Source organism: Trachemys scripta, chromosome 6, assembly GCF_013100865.1.
Source record: "Trachemys scripta elegans isolate TJP31775 chromosome 6, CAS_Tse_1.0, whole genome shotgun sequence".
Lineage (NCBI taxonomy): Eukaryota > Metazoa > Chordata > Testudines > Emydidae > Trachemys > Trachemys scripta.
In genome coordinates, this window is record NC_048303.1 from 76,131,915 (window position 1) to 76,149,160 (window position 17,246).

Consider the following 17,246-nt stretch of genomic DNA (forward strand, 5'->3'; position numbering starts at 1 on the left):
CAGGTGCCTCCCACAGGATTTGAAGACCTTTGCGCTATCCCCAAGCTAGGCTCCTTAATTATTTGACTTGTACAAGAGAGGTAGAAATTGAGCTAAAGCACATCTAAGGACGAAGACCCTAAAATACTCAATTTATTTGAGAGGAAGTCATGCTGTTCAGCTTCGCTCCAGCTGTGTGAGGCTAACAGCCAGCCCTTTCTGCTGAAGAATGATACTTACAAGAAAGGGTGTCACCCTGTTCAACATGAAATTCCTTTATGACAGCAGAGGATCTTCAGGACATAATTTAGAAAGGCCAGCACCAATGGTGGCCAAGACAGTGTTGCAGGCAGCAATGGATGCTTTAGACATTGCAGATCGGTCTTTGGCCACTGTAGTGGTCACGCATAGAGCACTGTGGTTCTAGGCATTGGGCATCCTGAGAAAAATGCATGCCATGATAGAGGACTTGTCCTTTCAGGGCTCAGGGCTGTTCAGCATGCAGACAGGCAGTGCTATGCACTGACTGAAGGACTTGAAAGCTACCCTGCATTCTCTGGGGGCTTACACCTCTGCTCCATGCCACAAGATGGACCATTCACAGTGCATGTCATCCTACCATCCCAGACAGATGGAATATCATGACAAAAAGGTGTTTGGAGATAGGAAGAGGAGACTATCACACCATATTCTAAGCAATGCACCCCACTCCTATGATGCATTAGCAGATTTGACAAAGCTGTTGAGAGCCACATTAGACCTAGACTAGAGAGTACGATCTTTAGAGTTGCCTTACCTCTTTGCACTGCGTATTGTCTGTCATGACATCAAACAGTCCTTCTGTAGCAGGGTCTTGTGAGAAAAGTCTCAAAATAGAAGTGGCCTCATTTCTTTGTCTGGGAACCATAGAGTAGGTCCCAATAGAGCAGTGGTTCTCAAACTTTTGTACTGGTGACCCCTTTCAAATAGCAAGTCTGAGTGCAAACCCCCCTTATAAATTAAAAACACTTTTTAATATATTTAACACCATTATAAATGCTGGATGTAAAGCGGGGTTTGGAGTGGAAGCTGACAGCTCGTGACACCCCCCCCCCCATGTAATAACCTCGCAACCCCCTGAGGAGTCCCAACTCCCAGTCTGAGAACCCCTGCAATAGAGTTTGGGGGGAAAAAGGCTTCTACTCCCAGTGTTTTCTCATTCTGAAGAAGACAGGAGGTCTTTGTTCTATCCAAAACCTGAGGAGACTCAACAAATACATATTTCTCCTCAGATTCAGGATGATAACACTTGCCTCCATTGTTCTATCTCTTCGAGCGTAGGACTGATTCGCAGTATGCAGGATGCATACTTCCACTTAGCCATCCATCCAACCTGGAGAAAGTATCTAAGATCAACAGTGGGGCCATTCATTATCAATACAGGGTTGTAGCCTTTGGACTCCTATTGCACTGAGAATATTCACAAAATGCTTGGTAGTACGAGTAGTACACTTAAAATGACAGGGAATTCATGTCCACCCATACCTGGATAACTCGCTGATCGGGGCAGTTCCCACCAGGATATTGCAACGGCCATATAATATGTCCTTTCCCTATTGTCTCAGGTAGGTCTGTTGAACTACTAGAAATCCTGTATTGCACGATTGCAGACTATAGACTTCATCAGAGCTTTAATAGACTCCAGATCAGAGGTGGGCAAACTATGGCCCGCGGGACCGTTCTCCCCGGCCCCTGAGCTCCTGGCCTGGGAGGCTAGCCCCCAGCCCCTCCCCCGCTGTTCCCCCTCTCCCGCAGCCTCAGCTCACTGTGCCGCTGGCGCAATGCTCTGGCCGGCGGAGCAGCGAGTTCCTGGGGCAGCACACCTGCAGAGCCAGGGCCTAACCTGGTGCTCTGTGCTGCACGGCTGCCTGTCCTGGTGCAGCTGCGTCGCCAGACACTGGTGCTCCAGGCAGCGCGGTAAGGGGGCAGGGAGTGGGGGAGGCGGGGTTGGATAGAAGGCAGGGGAGTTCGGGAGGTGGTCAGGGGCCGGGGTGTGGATAGGGGTTGGGGCGGTCAGAGGGTGGGGAACGGGGGTTGAATGGGGGCAGGGGTTCTGGGGGAAGTTGGGGAGAAGGGGTGGTTGGATGGGGCAGAGGTCCGGAGGGGGGCAGAGGGGCAGTCAGGAATGAGAGGAGGCGTTGGGTGGGGTGGCAGGGGGCAGTCAGGGGTGGGGGTTCCGGGGACGGTCGGGATAGAGAGAGGGGGTGGTTGGATGGGGCAATCGTCCTGTGGGTGCAGTCAGGGGACAGGAAGAAGGGGTGGTTGGATGGGGCAGAGGTCCCGTGGGTGCAGTCAGGAAGGAGGCGGGGGTTGGATGGGGCAGCGGGTGGCAGTTAGGGGTGGGGAGGTCTGGGGGCGGTCAGGGAACAGAGAGCAGGAGTGCTGGATGGGGCAGAGGTCCGGGGGAGCAGTCAGGGAACACCGGGGGTTGGATGGGGCAAGAGTACCGGGGGCCTGTCAGGGAAGCAGGGGCGGGTTGGATAGGGGGCGGGGGCCGGGCCATGCCTGCCTGTTTGGGAAGGCACAGCCTCCCCTAACCGGCCCTCCATACAATTTCTGAAACCCGATGCGGCCCTCAGGCCAAAAAGTTTGCCCGCCCCTGCTCCAGATCCACTTCCAGGCACCAGAGAGGACAGGTGCCAGTCACTTCAGTCAGAGGTGTATGATCTACAGCCTAGTCTGATGATGATAGTGCATATGTGTCTGGGGCTACAATGTCACAAGTTAATGTGAACATATGGCGCCACTTGCCACATTTCATTTACAGTCCTTGCAAGTGTGGCTGAGGTCCATGCACAAAGGGCTCACATTCCTGCCTCAAGTCCTATGGGAGCTTGCTTCATGGTTAGATCCAGTAAATGTGAGAAAAGAGATGCCCTTCTGTCCCCTCCCTGACTACTCTTATCACAGACTCATAGGGGGTGCCTACCTGTAATATCTGCAAATGCAAGACACATGGTCTTGGGAACTACACATGAACATCCTGGAAATGAGGGCCATCAGACTGGCCTACACAGTGTTCCTACCTGTTCTGTGGAACTCCATGGTGCAAATCCTGATTGACAACACATTTGCAATGCACTCTAAACAAGCAAAGAGGTACGCTATCATCCTCTCTTTGCCATGAACCCATCAGGTTCTGGGTATGGTGTTGTCACCATGGTAATCGCAGTGGCTCAACACTTTCAATGGGTCAGCAACCTAGTAGACTACTTGAGAAGACATATAGTGACCAGCCTTGAGTGGCCACTGCAGAAATCCATCCTAGACACAATATTCAGTCAGTGGGGGGATTCCTATCATAGACTCATTTGTCACAGAGGACAATACTAAATGTCTGCATTTCTGCTTCAGAAGAGGTAATGGTCTCAAGGACTCTTATACACTTCCCTATAATTTTTATCTGATTCCCAGGATAATATCCAAGATCAGACAAGGCTGGGATTATCGTAATAGCCCCATACTAGTCAAGACTTTTTCGGCTCTCGAATGTCCCATGCACCTGCCACAGTGCCTGGACCTAACTTCAGAATGGAGGTCAGATAATGCACTCAAACCTGCAGTTGTTGCACCTGACTGCTTTGATGTTGGCTGGTTAAGCACTGACAGATTACCGCCAACAAGTTCAAGAAATTTTATATAAAACACAAAACCTTCCACCAGGAAGACTTCTCCTTGAAATGAAAAAAGATTATATGGGCAACTCAGAATAATGTTGACTTAGTGGCAGCCCCAATACTGAAAAGATCCTGGACTATATGCTGCTCCCAAAATATACAAGGACACCCTTAAGGTTCACATTGCTATGGTATTTGCATGTTGCACTCTGGCAGTCAGACTGTCTTCTCACACCCTATGTATGATATCAACATTTTTCAAGAGCTTCCTTCGTACTTTGCCTCCAGTCAGAGACCTGATTCCCACATGGGATCTCGGTGTCGTTTTCCTATAGCTTTTATGGAGCACTGTCAGAGTGCTCAGAACACCCCCTTACCAGCAAGACTGTTTTTATCTTGGCCATTACCTCAGTATGGAGTGTCAGTGAACTCCAAGCTCTTATGACCGGATTGCCTTATATATGCTTCCATAGGAACAGGCTGGTGCTGAAACCACATCCCACGTTCATCCCTAAAGTGGTCTCAAATTCCACCTAAACAAATCTGTTTACCTGTCTTCTTCCTGAAGCTTCATTCAATGTTGGGAGAAGAACTGCCTACTCTGGATGTCTCCAGAGCTTTGCTCTATTACCTCAGGCTGTCATGCCATCTCTTCGTAGTCATATTTGGTGCAGCAAAAGGCCAAGCTGTAACACAGCAGAGAATTTCTAAGTGTATCACACGATGTATTTCCAGATGCTATCAAATGGTTGGGGAGCCTCTCTAAATGCCAAGGTATGCTCCATCAGGGCACAAACAGCATCTTCTGCCTGCTTTAGGAACATGCCTCTCGGAGATTTACAAGGCAGCTATATGGAGTAACTCACTAATTTGTGTTAAACTGCCACCAGGTTATTTCCTGGTGAGTTAGGATGACCTGACCACCACAAATAGTGGGGAAGAAGCCCGAGACTCTAGCAGTACTTCATAGAGGTGTATTGGTATTTATGTTATCAATTTATTTTTTGTCCAAATTCTACAAGTTTCTGCTCTGTGTTTCAAGAGCAGTTAAACTCCCCTCTCCCCTCCTTTTGGGAACTCAAGTCTTTAAAGCAGGGGTCTCAAACTCAATTTACCTTAGGGCCAGTGCCAGTCCTCAAATCCTCCCAGCAGGCCAATAATGTCACTGAAGATGGTGTTCAGAAAAGAAAACATTTATTGTATTTTTTATTTTGAATTTCTTAGAAATAATAAAACTGTCTTACAACTTTATAAAATTCTTCGCCTGCCAGAGTTTTTAGTGTTTGCCAGACACCTGGCAACACTTCAGTTCTGTCAGTTTGTTGTTTGGCCTCCGTGACTGAGCAGTTGAAACCTTCAGGATTGCAGCAAGGTGTGCATCAGATAGTTGTGTTCAGTCTTTTGGCTTGTTTATATTAATTGTGGAAAAAAAGTGATGCTGCCGCCATGTCTGACTGCCCGGCAACTAATGATGCTGCCTCCATGGGTGACTCTGCCCAGTGACTAGTGATGGTATCTCTGCCCGTCTCCCCCAGCCAATGGGAGCTGCAGTGGAGCGGTGTCTGCAGCAGACATTGGGCAGTGTATCTGCATGCGTTTCTCCTCTGTGGGCCACAGTGGGGAGGTTCTTGGACCGCAGATGGCCCGTGGGCCTGGACTTTGAGACCCCTGCTTTAAAGGTAGCAGGCCCAGCCCATGCCTGCTGTTCCTAATTTGATACTTTCCTTTCTGAAGGTCTGTCGTGTTCCAGAATCTCTTGGGCTCCATTTTAGCCTTCCTGGGTTACTTGTCAGCCTCCCGACAAGTTTTCACTAGGCAATCCCCCTGGAAGCAATAGAACACCCTTCCTAGAGTTGACTATCATCTGCTGAAGTGAGCTGGGCTCCCTCCCACTCCTAGCAGTTTCTGTGAAGATTAGTGATTGATTAGCGTAGGCTGGATCACAACTCTAGTTCTGACTTCCTGGTGTAGGCCACTACGTACAACTGCTTCTCCAGGGACTTGGATTTCTTGTTTTCACACCCAGTAACAGTTGACTGTGTCCAGGGCCGGCTCTGGCTTTTTTGCCGCCCCAGGCAAAAAAGCCGCCGCGCCCCCCCCCCCCCCCCACACACACCACCCCTGCGGGAGCCCTGGGAGGAGGGCGGCGGAGCCCCGGCCGGGGCTCTGCTCTCCCCCCGGCGGCCAGAGCGCAGGGGGCAGGGCGGCGAGCCCCAGCCAGGGCTCTCCCCCCGGTGGCCGGGGGGGAGGGCGGCCAGAGCGCCGGGAGGAGGGCGGCGAGCCTGGCCGTGGCCCCGCTCTCCCGGGGGGCCGGAGCGCCGCGCCGCCCCCCTCCAGGTGCCGCCCCAAGCACAAGCTTGGTGGGCTGGTGCCTGGAGCCGGCCCTGACTGTGTCACACAAACATTATGCACTTGACATGGCAGCAAAGCCAGATGTCAAATTTTGGGAGAGCAATTCTTCACTGTCTGACTGATACAGTGAAAACTCCTCAGTCCTACCATCCAGGGAGGATACTGCTTGCCAGTAATCTGCAGCGGGATCTACACTGACACATACTCAAAGAAGAGAGAACAGTTACTTACCCTATAGTCGCTGGTTCTTTGATCTGTTGTAATTAGTGTGGATCCCATGTCTTGCCCTCTGTCCAACTTTTTGAAGTCCTCACCAATACAAACTTTGAATTACAAGGAACTGACAGAAGGTCATGGTGGGAGCACAAGGTAATGTGGGGAATGTGTGCATTCCTGACTGACATAACTATTAAAAAACCTTTTTCGTTCATGCACACCTACAGTGGAAATTACATTGACTATAGCAGCTCAAAGAGCCACAGTTACTGTAGGGTAAGTAACTGTTTTATTTGCTGTATCTAATCAGACAGTTAGCTCACCAAGCCTTATACCTGTCTCTAGCAATGACCAGTGTGATGGTTCATAGGAAAGTGGAAGATGCCTTTCCTCACCCATCTCCCTGATCCCCAAATTAATGCACATGGTTACTTCTGCAGTGCTGTACAGGGTGGTGGGGGGACAGATTCTATCCTGATTCCTGTATCAAATATTTTGTGACCTGATGAATGAGAGCTGACTTGTTGTTAACATGTAGCAGTCATTGCTATTGTTTATAAATTATGTGCATTTATTTATGTGCTGCATCTGCAACAAAGAAATGGAAAATATCAGTATTTTGTGGAAAGTGCTTTGGTAGACAGCAATTTAAAATACTTAGAAAAGTTATCAAAGTATTGCACATTTCCTCAAAATATTGTAAATATACTGAGCAACATAAATAACAAGCGCTTCACACTAAGAGAAAATTTCCTGGGCTATAAGATGCCTTTCACTATAGCAAAAATGTAGCTATATAAATGTGAATAACTTTTAAGTCTGGTTTTTTACTTTATTGTATTTTTTTGCTCATTTTTGTGCTTGTGAAATGCTTTTGTCAAACAGTGTTACTGAGCTGACTCTTGGTGCCTTCACTAAACTAAATAAGTCTGATTAAGCTGCTCTGGAGTGACACTGGCATTCACTCTGATTTGGGGGCGTATTTGCATTCATATTGAATACAATTTGAATGCAGTAGAAAGCAGTTCCACCTACGATGATTTGGCGGAGGAACATTGGGCACATTGCTAATATTGTCTGGAACCTATATATAAATGACTTTCAGCTATGTCGCTTCAGAAATCTTTGTTAATGGTGGACTATACAAAAATAGATCACGTTGGCTTTTCAAGAAGGTAAAAAAAGAAACCCTCTGTCTTAATGTTCGTTTAAAATTGTTTCAGACAGTCCAATTACATGGTGTGAAAGCATCTATAGTCAATACTAGGGACCTATGCATAAATTCAACCCTAGGATTTCTGGTCTCAGGGTAGTGGTACTAGACAAGCTATAGTAGGTAATGCTCTTGGTCACTGAGAGAGAGGGGTTGTTTAATGTACATCTCAATAAAGCCTTTCAGTAATGAATTTATGGAGTAGCATTAGTGGCAAGGTCAGAAAAGTGTACCCTAGTTGAAGAGAGTCATACTATGGTAGTGAGACTCCAAAATTCTTGTGGTGGAAGAGGAAAATTCATTGATGTGTTTGCACCGTGCATGCATACATATGTGTGTTCTCGTTCCCCCTCTCTCTCTCTCGTGTGCACGTGCGTGTCTGTTAGCCAAGAGAAAAGGTAAAACTCAGTCTCTGTTCAGTGGCTAAAAATCATGATTTTAAAAAAACTTAAATCATATATTTACATGTATTTTTGTTTTTGTTTTTTTACTTTTCATTTTATAGTCTTAAATTGTTATAGTAGTACTTGTTTCTTAGTTTAATTGCTAAATCTCCTTTTCCCCAACTGAGATCTGAAATTCAGTAGGAAAAATTTCACACTTAAATTGCTCATCTGTGCTGAAACAAATCCAGGGCCTCATTAATATCCTTAATGCACAACACCACAAACTCCAATCCAAAATTGATAAGCAAAAGAGCCTGAGCTGTGTTTGCAAACAGTGTTACTTTTCGATATATTGAATTTCTACGTTTCAAGGAAGCTTGAAATATTTTGATCATACTGTCCTCTTTCATCAGGATTTGCAGTTTGAAGTCAGTGGGACCTGTGTGCCTAAATCACAAAGGTGCTTTTGAAAATGCCAACATTAAGAGCCTAAATTCAGGCCTAGAAATCTAACTTAAGGTTTCTATTTCTGAACTTTGGCCTGACTTTTTTTTGTTTGTTAAGTTCACCATAACTTAAATAACGTTTAATTGTTAAAACTGAGGTAACTTTCAGTTTGAAGCGACAAAGATTTCATGCCACTAAGATTTTTAATAAAAATTTTAACTTTTAATTCTGGAAACAGTTATGCACATGCTTAGCATGCACAGTGGTAGTCCTGTTGAATTCAAGAACTTATGGGATCAGGACCTTTAATTTTCAATATTTAGTTTTTTGCATATAGCATTTGTGTAAAATTCAACTAAGATACACCAATAATGGCATTTCAAGAAAGCATTTATTCTGCATGGGAGCATTTAAAAAAAGCATTAGTTCTGTGTAAATTTTAATCTAAAATTGCAAAGGCACAAATTTTTGCATCAGTTTTACAAAGCCTCAAAATGATTTTAAATCATTTCAATCTGGTTTCTGCCCTGAGATGCATAATGTCAAAAAGTGTGGATTTATCTTCCCTAGATGCCTACTGAGTGTCTTGACTTTTATTTCAGGAGTTCTCAAACTGTGGGTCAGGACTCCTCAGGGGGTCATGAGGGTATTACCTGGGGGGGGTCGCGAGCTGTCAGCCTCCACCCCAAATCCTGCTTTGCCTCCAGCATTTATAATGGTGTAAAATATATGAATAAGTGTTTTTAATTTATAAGAGGGGGTGGCACTCAGAGACTTGCTATGTGAAAGGGGTCAATAGTACAGTAGTTTGAGAACCACTGTTTTATTTGAATGGAAAATCTGAAGCAACTTGCTGTCCCAGGTTTGTTTCAAGTGTAATATTTCAAGGTTTAAGAAAAGGCCTAAAGGTTTGAGAATAAACTCAATATACAGTATTTACTTATTTATTTGTTAATTTTGTAGGGTGTAGCTGGGAATCCTATGGTAAAGTCGGTGCTTGATAAAACAAAACACTCAGTAGAGTCCATGATCACCACGCTGGATCCTGGCATGGCTCCATATATCAGTAAGTATTTGAGGCAAACTTCCATAGGGTAGTAAGTGTGAATCATACAGAACTTGTAAACTTAAAGTGAATCTTATACTCTTTAGAAGAACTTTTAAGTACTGTACAGGTTTACAATGAAACTGATCATTTAAAAGCAGTACTGGAGTGTGGTGTACACCGAATTTTGTACGTAAGACAGGTTTTTTTTTGTTGTTTTTAATGTTGGGCCATGGTTCAGGTTACACAACACTGACTTTTAGTGGTGTGGTAGTGATGGAATCATTACATTTGGAATGCTGCTATCTTTCTATGCCCCACTTTGCAATCAATTTGTAACTTCCCCAATTAAACTTGAGGTTGAAATGTCTCTAATTCGGCTCAGGAAGTGTGCCATAATTTCCAAAAATAGGCACTTTTTGGAAAGTTGTATAAAAACCCATTCTGCCACCTTAATTGGATGTTTTGTCAGGATGGTCTTGTGGTAAAGCACTGGACTGAGACTCAGGGGGCCTGGATTCTAGTCTCAGCTTTGCCACAGACTTTGTGTGATCTTGAGCAAGTCACACAGCTACATCTACACTGTGAGCCACGAGTGTGATTTCCCCTGCTCATGTACGCATACTTACGTAAACTTTTGTCAAGCTAGTGTGAGTGTAAATAGCAGTGTAGCTGTGGGAGCAAAGGTGGTGGCAGTGGACACGTGGCTGAGCTGTGGCGAGTACATATCCACTGGTTTGTGCTCAACCGTGCGTCTGCTGCCACTACCCGTATTACCGCATCTGCACTGCTATTTATGCTTGGGATAGCTCAATAAGAGCTGGGATGAGCATGTTTACGCAAGCAGGGGAATCACACTCCTAACTCACAGTGTGGATGTAGCCTTAATCTCTCTGTGCTTTAATCTTCTGCTTGTATGTTATATCCCTTTGTCCCTCTCATTAGACTGTAAGCTCTTCAGTGCAGGGACTGTCTGTTTGTATTACACTAGTGCCTAGAAGTCCTACCTGAGATTGGTGCCCCATTGTGCTAGGTGTGGCATAAACACACAGTAAGAGACAGTCCCTTCACTAAAGAGCTCACAGTCTAAATAGGCAGGACAGACAAGAATGGGATGGGAAACAGAGGTATGTAAAGTGACTTGATGCAGCAGGTTAGTGGCAGATCTGGGGATAGAACACAAGTTTACAGTGTAGTCCAGGGGATAGGCCAGTGTCTTACCCATTGGCCCACACTGCTTATACCAACGTTGGTTGGACTTTTAATGTATAGATTGCTATGTCTGCACAATCTGTTAACTTCAGAAAGATCACTCATGATGTCTCTAAAATATTTGAAGGTGAGCAGTTATCTGGGCACCTGCAGCTACCTCTTTATGGTGCAGTTCTCTGTCTGCTGTAGTCATCTGCATAGATGCATATGAAAATACAAAAACTGAGGAAAGGGAGAGGGAAGAGCTTGGAATCTTATTTAATAACTAGTAACTGAAAGTCCGTCCCCACCCACGGGCATGACATTTGGGTAAAGTAATTCAACATCCCGGCAGTCTGTAGAGTAAGAGTGGTGATTTGTTGAGTTACCTCTATTGTCACAATGATGTAAGACTTTGCATGGCATAGATACATGCCTTTATTGTAGCTGTTCACTGCATGGATGTAATTTGTAAAGTCACAATGGCTGAGAACTTAAATTGGATGGCAATAAACTGAAGCCCAGTGATGGTTGAACCTGGTGATATTTTGAACAAAAAGAGTTCTCAACTTTGCTTGTAGCTGTTTCCATTGCTTCACGCTGGTTAAACAGACATTCTAGACTTCAGAGTGACTCACAGGGAGCATCCTGGAATCTTAGAACAGACTGTACAACAACTTTAAAATATTTTAATTACAGAGTTATTCTAGGCTAAAAGGAAAAAAAAATGTAATGTTGTAGTTTAGTGCTAAAATATGTTGCATGCCTCAAGTGTGTTGGAATTTGTTTTTGTCCCTTCAGTAATCCAATAAGTATGCTAATTGCCAAGGAATACTCACCCGGCTAGTGGTTTATTTGTACTATAAAATGGTGCCTTTGTGGCAGACATGCCAAACCCATGAAAAAAATGCAGAAATTATGCTTGTTTTTGGCTTAATTGGCTTGTGAGTTGCTTGTTGACTAGTGTTTGGCTTGTAGCTTGTTGCTTCTTTTTTTTGATCGGCTCCCGGCAAGGAGAGGAGGGAGTCAGGGATGCACAGCGGGCCCACCACAGTCCCAGACTGCACGCCGGGAGTATGTAGTCACATAGTGTTGAGGTTCTTAGGGATTGCCTTGTTTTGGCCTTGTTTTGAAATGGGATTAGCTTGATTTTTGGCTTATTGTGAAAGTCAGGGTGCTTTACTGCGTGTAAGTTGGCAACTGTGCTTTGCGGTAAAGTCCATTGGATTTCGTTTTTAACTACGTTTGAGGGAATTTCACTAATCTTCTAGTATGAAAAAAAATAAGACAAAGTTCTCTTGTGTGCCACGTATATTTTAAATAAATGTTTAAGATTTTTATTTGTTATGTAAATTGCTTATACGAATCTTCCATCCAGCATGCTTCCATTTAAATGTGTTGCGTTTTCATGCAACAGTGTCATTGTACAGCCACTTTCAACTTTCTGTAGTAAAACCTACCTTATGGGGTACTTAAATATCATCCAGCATAGTTCTGATACCAGAAAGTGAGAATCGAAAGTCACTAAAAGGCCACAGAACACAACTTAAGGGTTTGTAGAGGCATGAAGAGGAAATGCTAATACTTGAATGTTTCTCTTCTCTTCAAGACCTGCAGCTCTTCTGGGTTGGCAAAAGTTTTTTTTATATTTTATTTAAGAAACTGATTTGGGATCTTTACTCATAGCTGACTTGGGAGTTGTTTCAAAGTTAAACTTTAAAGCGGCCCAGCCAGTTCTGAAGCACTGTTGAGTATGGTGACTGGGCTGAGAGGAAAAACACAGCATTTGCATTGCTGCTTGAGAATCGCTGGCAGCAGACTCCAAAGAGAGACTTCATAGTACTCAGTACTTCAAAGGTGTTGGGATACATAATATGTTACTTATAATGGATTTCAGAGCTGCTTCATCCCAATTCATCTTGAAAACTACAGGAACCTAGGTGGAGTTGTGGAGTGGATGCAAACCTATAGACTCTTTATGTCTTTGTGGCTAAAATTCTTAAAGATGATAATTATTCAATAGCATTGAGAGCCTCACATTTAAGTGACAAAGGCTTAGCTGCTCATTAAGTAAGAGTTTATTGTGTGGTATGAAATCACTTATAAGGCCAACCAGCCATGGAGAGAATGGCTTTGGGGGCAGGAAACCCCAAAGCTCTAGTAAATGTTGATTACACACAATTCAGGAAATCTAGAGTTAAAGGTTCCTACTTCAGTCTTAACTCTCTCTTCTTTCACAGGATCTGATCATGTAACTCTAGGCAATTTTATGTGGTATTCAGCATACAATATAATATTATCTAATGCAGTAATAAACTTGGAAACTTAAGATTCAGTTAACCAAATGAACTTGCCCATGTTGGAAGTTATATCAAATTGTCTAAAAAACACAAATTGTATCAAAGGGGAAGGTAGTTCTTGGAACTTTAACTGTTGTGTATACGGCCATTTTTTGTATTTGAGGAACCCTGTATGTCGCAGGATCATGACATAAATTCGCAACCTTCCTGTTGTCATGAAAATAGCAAAAGGCTCATCCCTGGCATCAGGGTGATTTTCCCCCTTCTTTGCAGAACTTCAGATCCCTGCTCCAAATCTGGGGGTGCTAGAGTTGCTTAGTGGAAAGGTTGTAAGAATTTTTTTTAACATGGGCAAAAACAATATATTTTCCCTTATGTCATTCTTGGAAAGAGCTGAACTATTTTAACTGACATGTTCTAAAAAGAATTTAACCTAAGGCAGGCACCTGGCATGGAAAATTTCAGTCTGAAGTTTGGCCAAATTTTGAGCTGCTGAAAATGGGGTCTTATAATGGAAGGCGTTGAGCAAGCTTTACTATTGGTGGTGCTGCTAGCTCCGCTTATCATGTGAAGTATGTGTTATGTTTTGTAATCACGTAATGAAAGCCTCTGTTGTAATCTGTACATTAGGGGAGGAGAGCCAAACTTGACATGCTAACCTTAACTCTGAATTTCCTGACTTGTGGTTAAAACCTCAAATTTAACATAGCTTTTAGCACATAATACCTTTATTTCTATATTGTAGCATTATACAGCATATAAGATGAGTGAACACATGCTCTCACACACTCATTACAGAAAAAAGAAGAACAGGAGTACTTGTGGCACCTTAGAGACTAACAAATTTATTAGAGCATAAGCTTTCGTGGACTACAGCCCACTTCTTCGGGTGTGTGTGTGTATGTATGTATGTATGTATGTGTGTATATATATATATATATATATATATATATATATATATATATAAAATTTGTTAGTCTCTAAGGTGCTACAAGTACTCCTGTTCTTCTTTTTGCGGATACAGACTAACACGGCTGCTACTCTGAAACCTGTCATTACAGGAAAATAATTATCATAAACCCAGGGCCGAGTCCTGCTCTTAATAAAGTTAATGGCAAAACTGCTGTTGAATTCAGTAAATATAATGTTGGGAATGAATCGCTTTCCTTTCCAACTAGTTACATTTCTGAGTGTGTCCTTGAATCCTGATAGTTTGGTTTGACAAGCTGCAGTATCTAGCTCATGTAGTGCACGCTAGAATAAAGAGTGTACCATATATAGAATAGTTTATTGGACATATAATAGATTAACATTAGCACCAACCTCCTAGAAGATTTTTATGCTGTCAGGGCATTCCACTAGAGTTTACTCCTGCATAATTCCTAGATGAATCTTCAAACACCTGTTAAACTATAGTGCCTGATTCCTTATTCATATCAAGATGTTCTCAGTTTTCTGTCTTACTGTACCTTAAGGTTTAATGCAATTGTTAATGTTCAGTGATATATACATAAAATTCCATTGAGCAATACGGTGACTTCTTGAATTTTTTGTTTTAAAAATGAAAGGCTTGGGTAGAATGTCCTGTTGTCACTATTCTGGCAAACCTCCAGTGACTTCTAATACAGAGAAACTGTTCCCTGTAATTGAGGGTTGACAAATCAATATGGGCCAAGGTGAAAACTCTTTTTTTCCAATATTTTAAGCTTCATGTTGATTGTGGTAAATGCTACTGTTGATGACGTATTGGGGTAAGTACTGCAGACTTCATCAGCAGGTTTTCTAGGTGCAGTGTTTGATGTCTGTCTCTCCTCCCCCCCCCCCCCCCCCAAAAAAAAAAGCATTACATTATCTTGGCCTTTTTTTAAAGAGGTTGCTTTAATTTTCTGTTTGTTCCTGCTGTCAGAGGATTTTTAGAAATGGCAGCTTAACAGACTAACAACTTTCCAGTCTTCTCTGTCTGTACAAAGTATTCATATTTGATACTTTGCAAGAGAAAATTAACATCCAATTAAACTACTTGAAGTTCAGCATTGTTTGCTTGAAAATACCAACGTGTTATATTGAGGGGTTTTTTAAGCTGTTCTTAAGAAGTGAAGCATGTTGCAGCAAGGACTTTTGGAAGGTGCTGTGATGGATTAAAGCTTATCCAAGATTGGCTAGTGAAAATAAAGGGAATGTAATATCTAAAATAGTCTTAGAAGCAGTTAAAAAACAAATGTGTGGGGGTGGTGAAAATGTGTCATTTTTAGGCTTCTTCCAAAAATATGAATTGTTTACTATAAAAAGTTTTTTTTTTTTAAATTCTTTCCTTAAAAATTATTTTCTTGATTAAAAATACAACCCACGTTTCATAGATGTTAGCTGTCTAAGGAAAACACGAACTACAAAGATGCGGAACCATTAGAGCTGCAAACAAGCAGACACAGTTAAACAAACTATGTTGAAGCTCATGGTTCAAGAATATACTTGGAAAAAACCCTTTCTTTTGGGCTTTTATAGTCTTATAAGTATTAATGAGTATGAGGTGTCAGTTCATTTGCTTGTGGGCTAGTCTCCACATTACCAAAACATATCAGACTTTATTCCTATGGCCAGGATTTAAAAAAAAAAAGTGTTAACCAAAGTCAGGCTTCTAAATTCATATTCTGGCTTCTATAAGTTGTCTGTTCTTTAAAAAGGACTGAGCATCCATCAGCTCCCATTGACTTCCCTGAATGCAAAACTTACTTTAAAAAAAATCCTAATTTTAACTCTTCACCTAAAAGATTTCCTAAGTAGAGGTTACTTCATGAGAGATGGCTGGTGAGAACAATTTCCTTTTAACCAACACTCCTGTTTCCAGTACCCATTACAAGAAACTCAGCTTGACATGCGTTGTACAGTACATGAGGAAGACAGGGAAAGAGAATTCTGATTTTTATTGAGGCCTACTCTGAGATGTGAGTGTATTTTGAATTAGCTTCTATTAAAATATTTTGTCTTTGTAGAATCTGGGGGAGAACTGGACATAGTGGTTACCTCCAATAAAGAAGTAAAAGTTGCTGCCATTCGAGATGCTTTCCAAGAAGTCTTCGGAATGGCCACAGTTACAGGAGAAGCTGGACTGTCTAACATTGCACCACAACCTGTGGGCTATGCAGCTGGATTAAAAGTAAGGGGTTAATAGCAATGTAGAAAGTTTTGTGCGGAAAATATCACAAATATCAGTGATCATGAGTGGAGCAGTTTGCCTAGAACAATCCCATCCTCTGAGAAATACCTTTCTGTCTCCCCAGAAAAATTAAATGGGGGAGCTTTCTTGTTCATTACTGTCTTTGTGTATAGGTGTCATCTATGCCAAGTCAGTCATTAGAAAGTGGTCTCAGGCATTTGTGTCCTGTTGCAAAGACAGTTAAAGGGCATAATTATTTTGTCAATTTTCTACATGGTCACTGACTGCAAATGTACCTAGCATATTGTGTCAGATCATGAGTTTCACAGTGTATCAATTCTTGGTCCCCTGTCTACTTTACAGTACCATTTTAAATAAATTACACTAGTTTTAAAGGAGAGAGTCTCCTATGATGTTACCAACTTGATAAAGTTTTAACATAATTAGGTGATTAAACAGCCAGAACATAATGCTAGAAAATATAGGTGAGAGTAATAGAAACATTTACAATCTTTAACCATGGTGAAACTCAGCACCATTACAAGTAAAGGTGTCTTAATTTTCTTTCAATATAAAGCTAGTTATTTTTCACAGGAAGTCAGTAATTTGATTTGTAATGAACTAAATCAATTTTGAAACTGTCAAAGTTTTATCACAGTTCCTGTAACTTTTGGGATTCTAAAGGAAACATTTTTTACTTCAAAATGTTGTTTGTTATATAACACCAAAGGCTTTTTGAACAATATCTGTGGTGTATCTTAATGATAAAAGTTACATTCGTCCATCAGTTTTATGCTATGTTGTGACCTAAAGAGAATATTTTCTAACAACTTGTTACGTTGTCATCTAGGGAGCTCAGGAAAGGATAGACAGCTTGCGTCGGACTGGAGTGATACACGAGAAACAGCCTGCTGTATCTGTAGAAAATTTCATCGCAGAATTGCTTCCTGACAAGTGAGAGGCTTAGAAGTATTCTTTGGAAGAAAAATCATTCTGTATTGGGTCCAGGTGCCCCATAAAGAGTTGTTAGCAATATTCTACTTGGGAGATGAAAGGAGAGAATCTGTCAGTGTACGGTATTGTCTTGGCAGGCTTTGCTTTGATGAAATTGTTCAGCTTCTTGTCCAAAAAATCTTGAGAGCTTAATAGCTAAATTTTGTCAGGTTTATGAGACTCAAAGTTGAAAAACATTCCACAGTTGCACTTAAATCTACAGAAGTACGAGACTTATAATAAAGTAAGAGTTGGAATTGGTTACTAGTTCTGTTCTAAAATGACAACTGATTTGGAGAGTAAACTGGGTAGAT

At 42.3% G+C, this 17,246-nt stretch overlaps 1 protein-coding gene across 6 annotated transcripts in view; it reads left to right on the forward strand.

Annotated features, from left to right (window-relative positions):
• Positions 1 to 17,246, forward strand: part of PRRC1 (proline rich coiled-coil 1) — a 44,184-nt gene that overhangs the window by 14,879 nt on the left and 12,059 nt on the right. For all 6 annotated transcript variants that reach the window (XM_034773766.1, XM_034773772.1, XM_034773769.1 and 3 more), the window contains exons 5-7: positions 9,213 to 9,315; positions 15,776 to 15,939; positions 16,790 to 16,893. In XM_034773766.1, the coding sequence (XP_034629657.1) occupies positions 9,213 to 9,315; positions 15,776 to 15,939; positions 16,790 to 16,893 (371 nt within the window). The remainder of the gene's footprint in view (positions 1 to 9,212; positions 9,316 to 15,775; positions 15,940 to 16,789; positions 16,894 to 17,246) is intronic.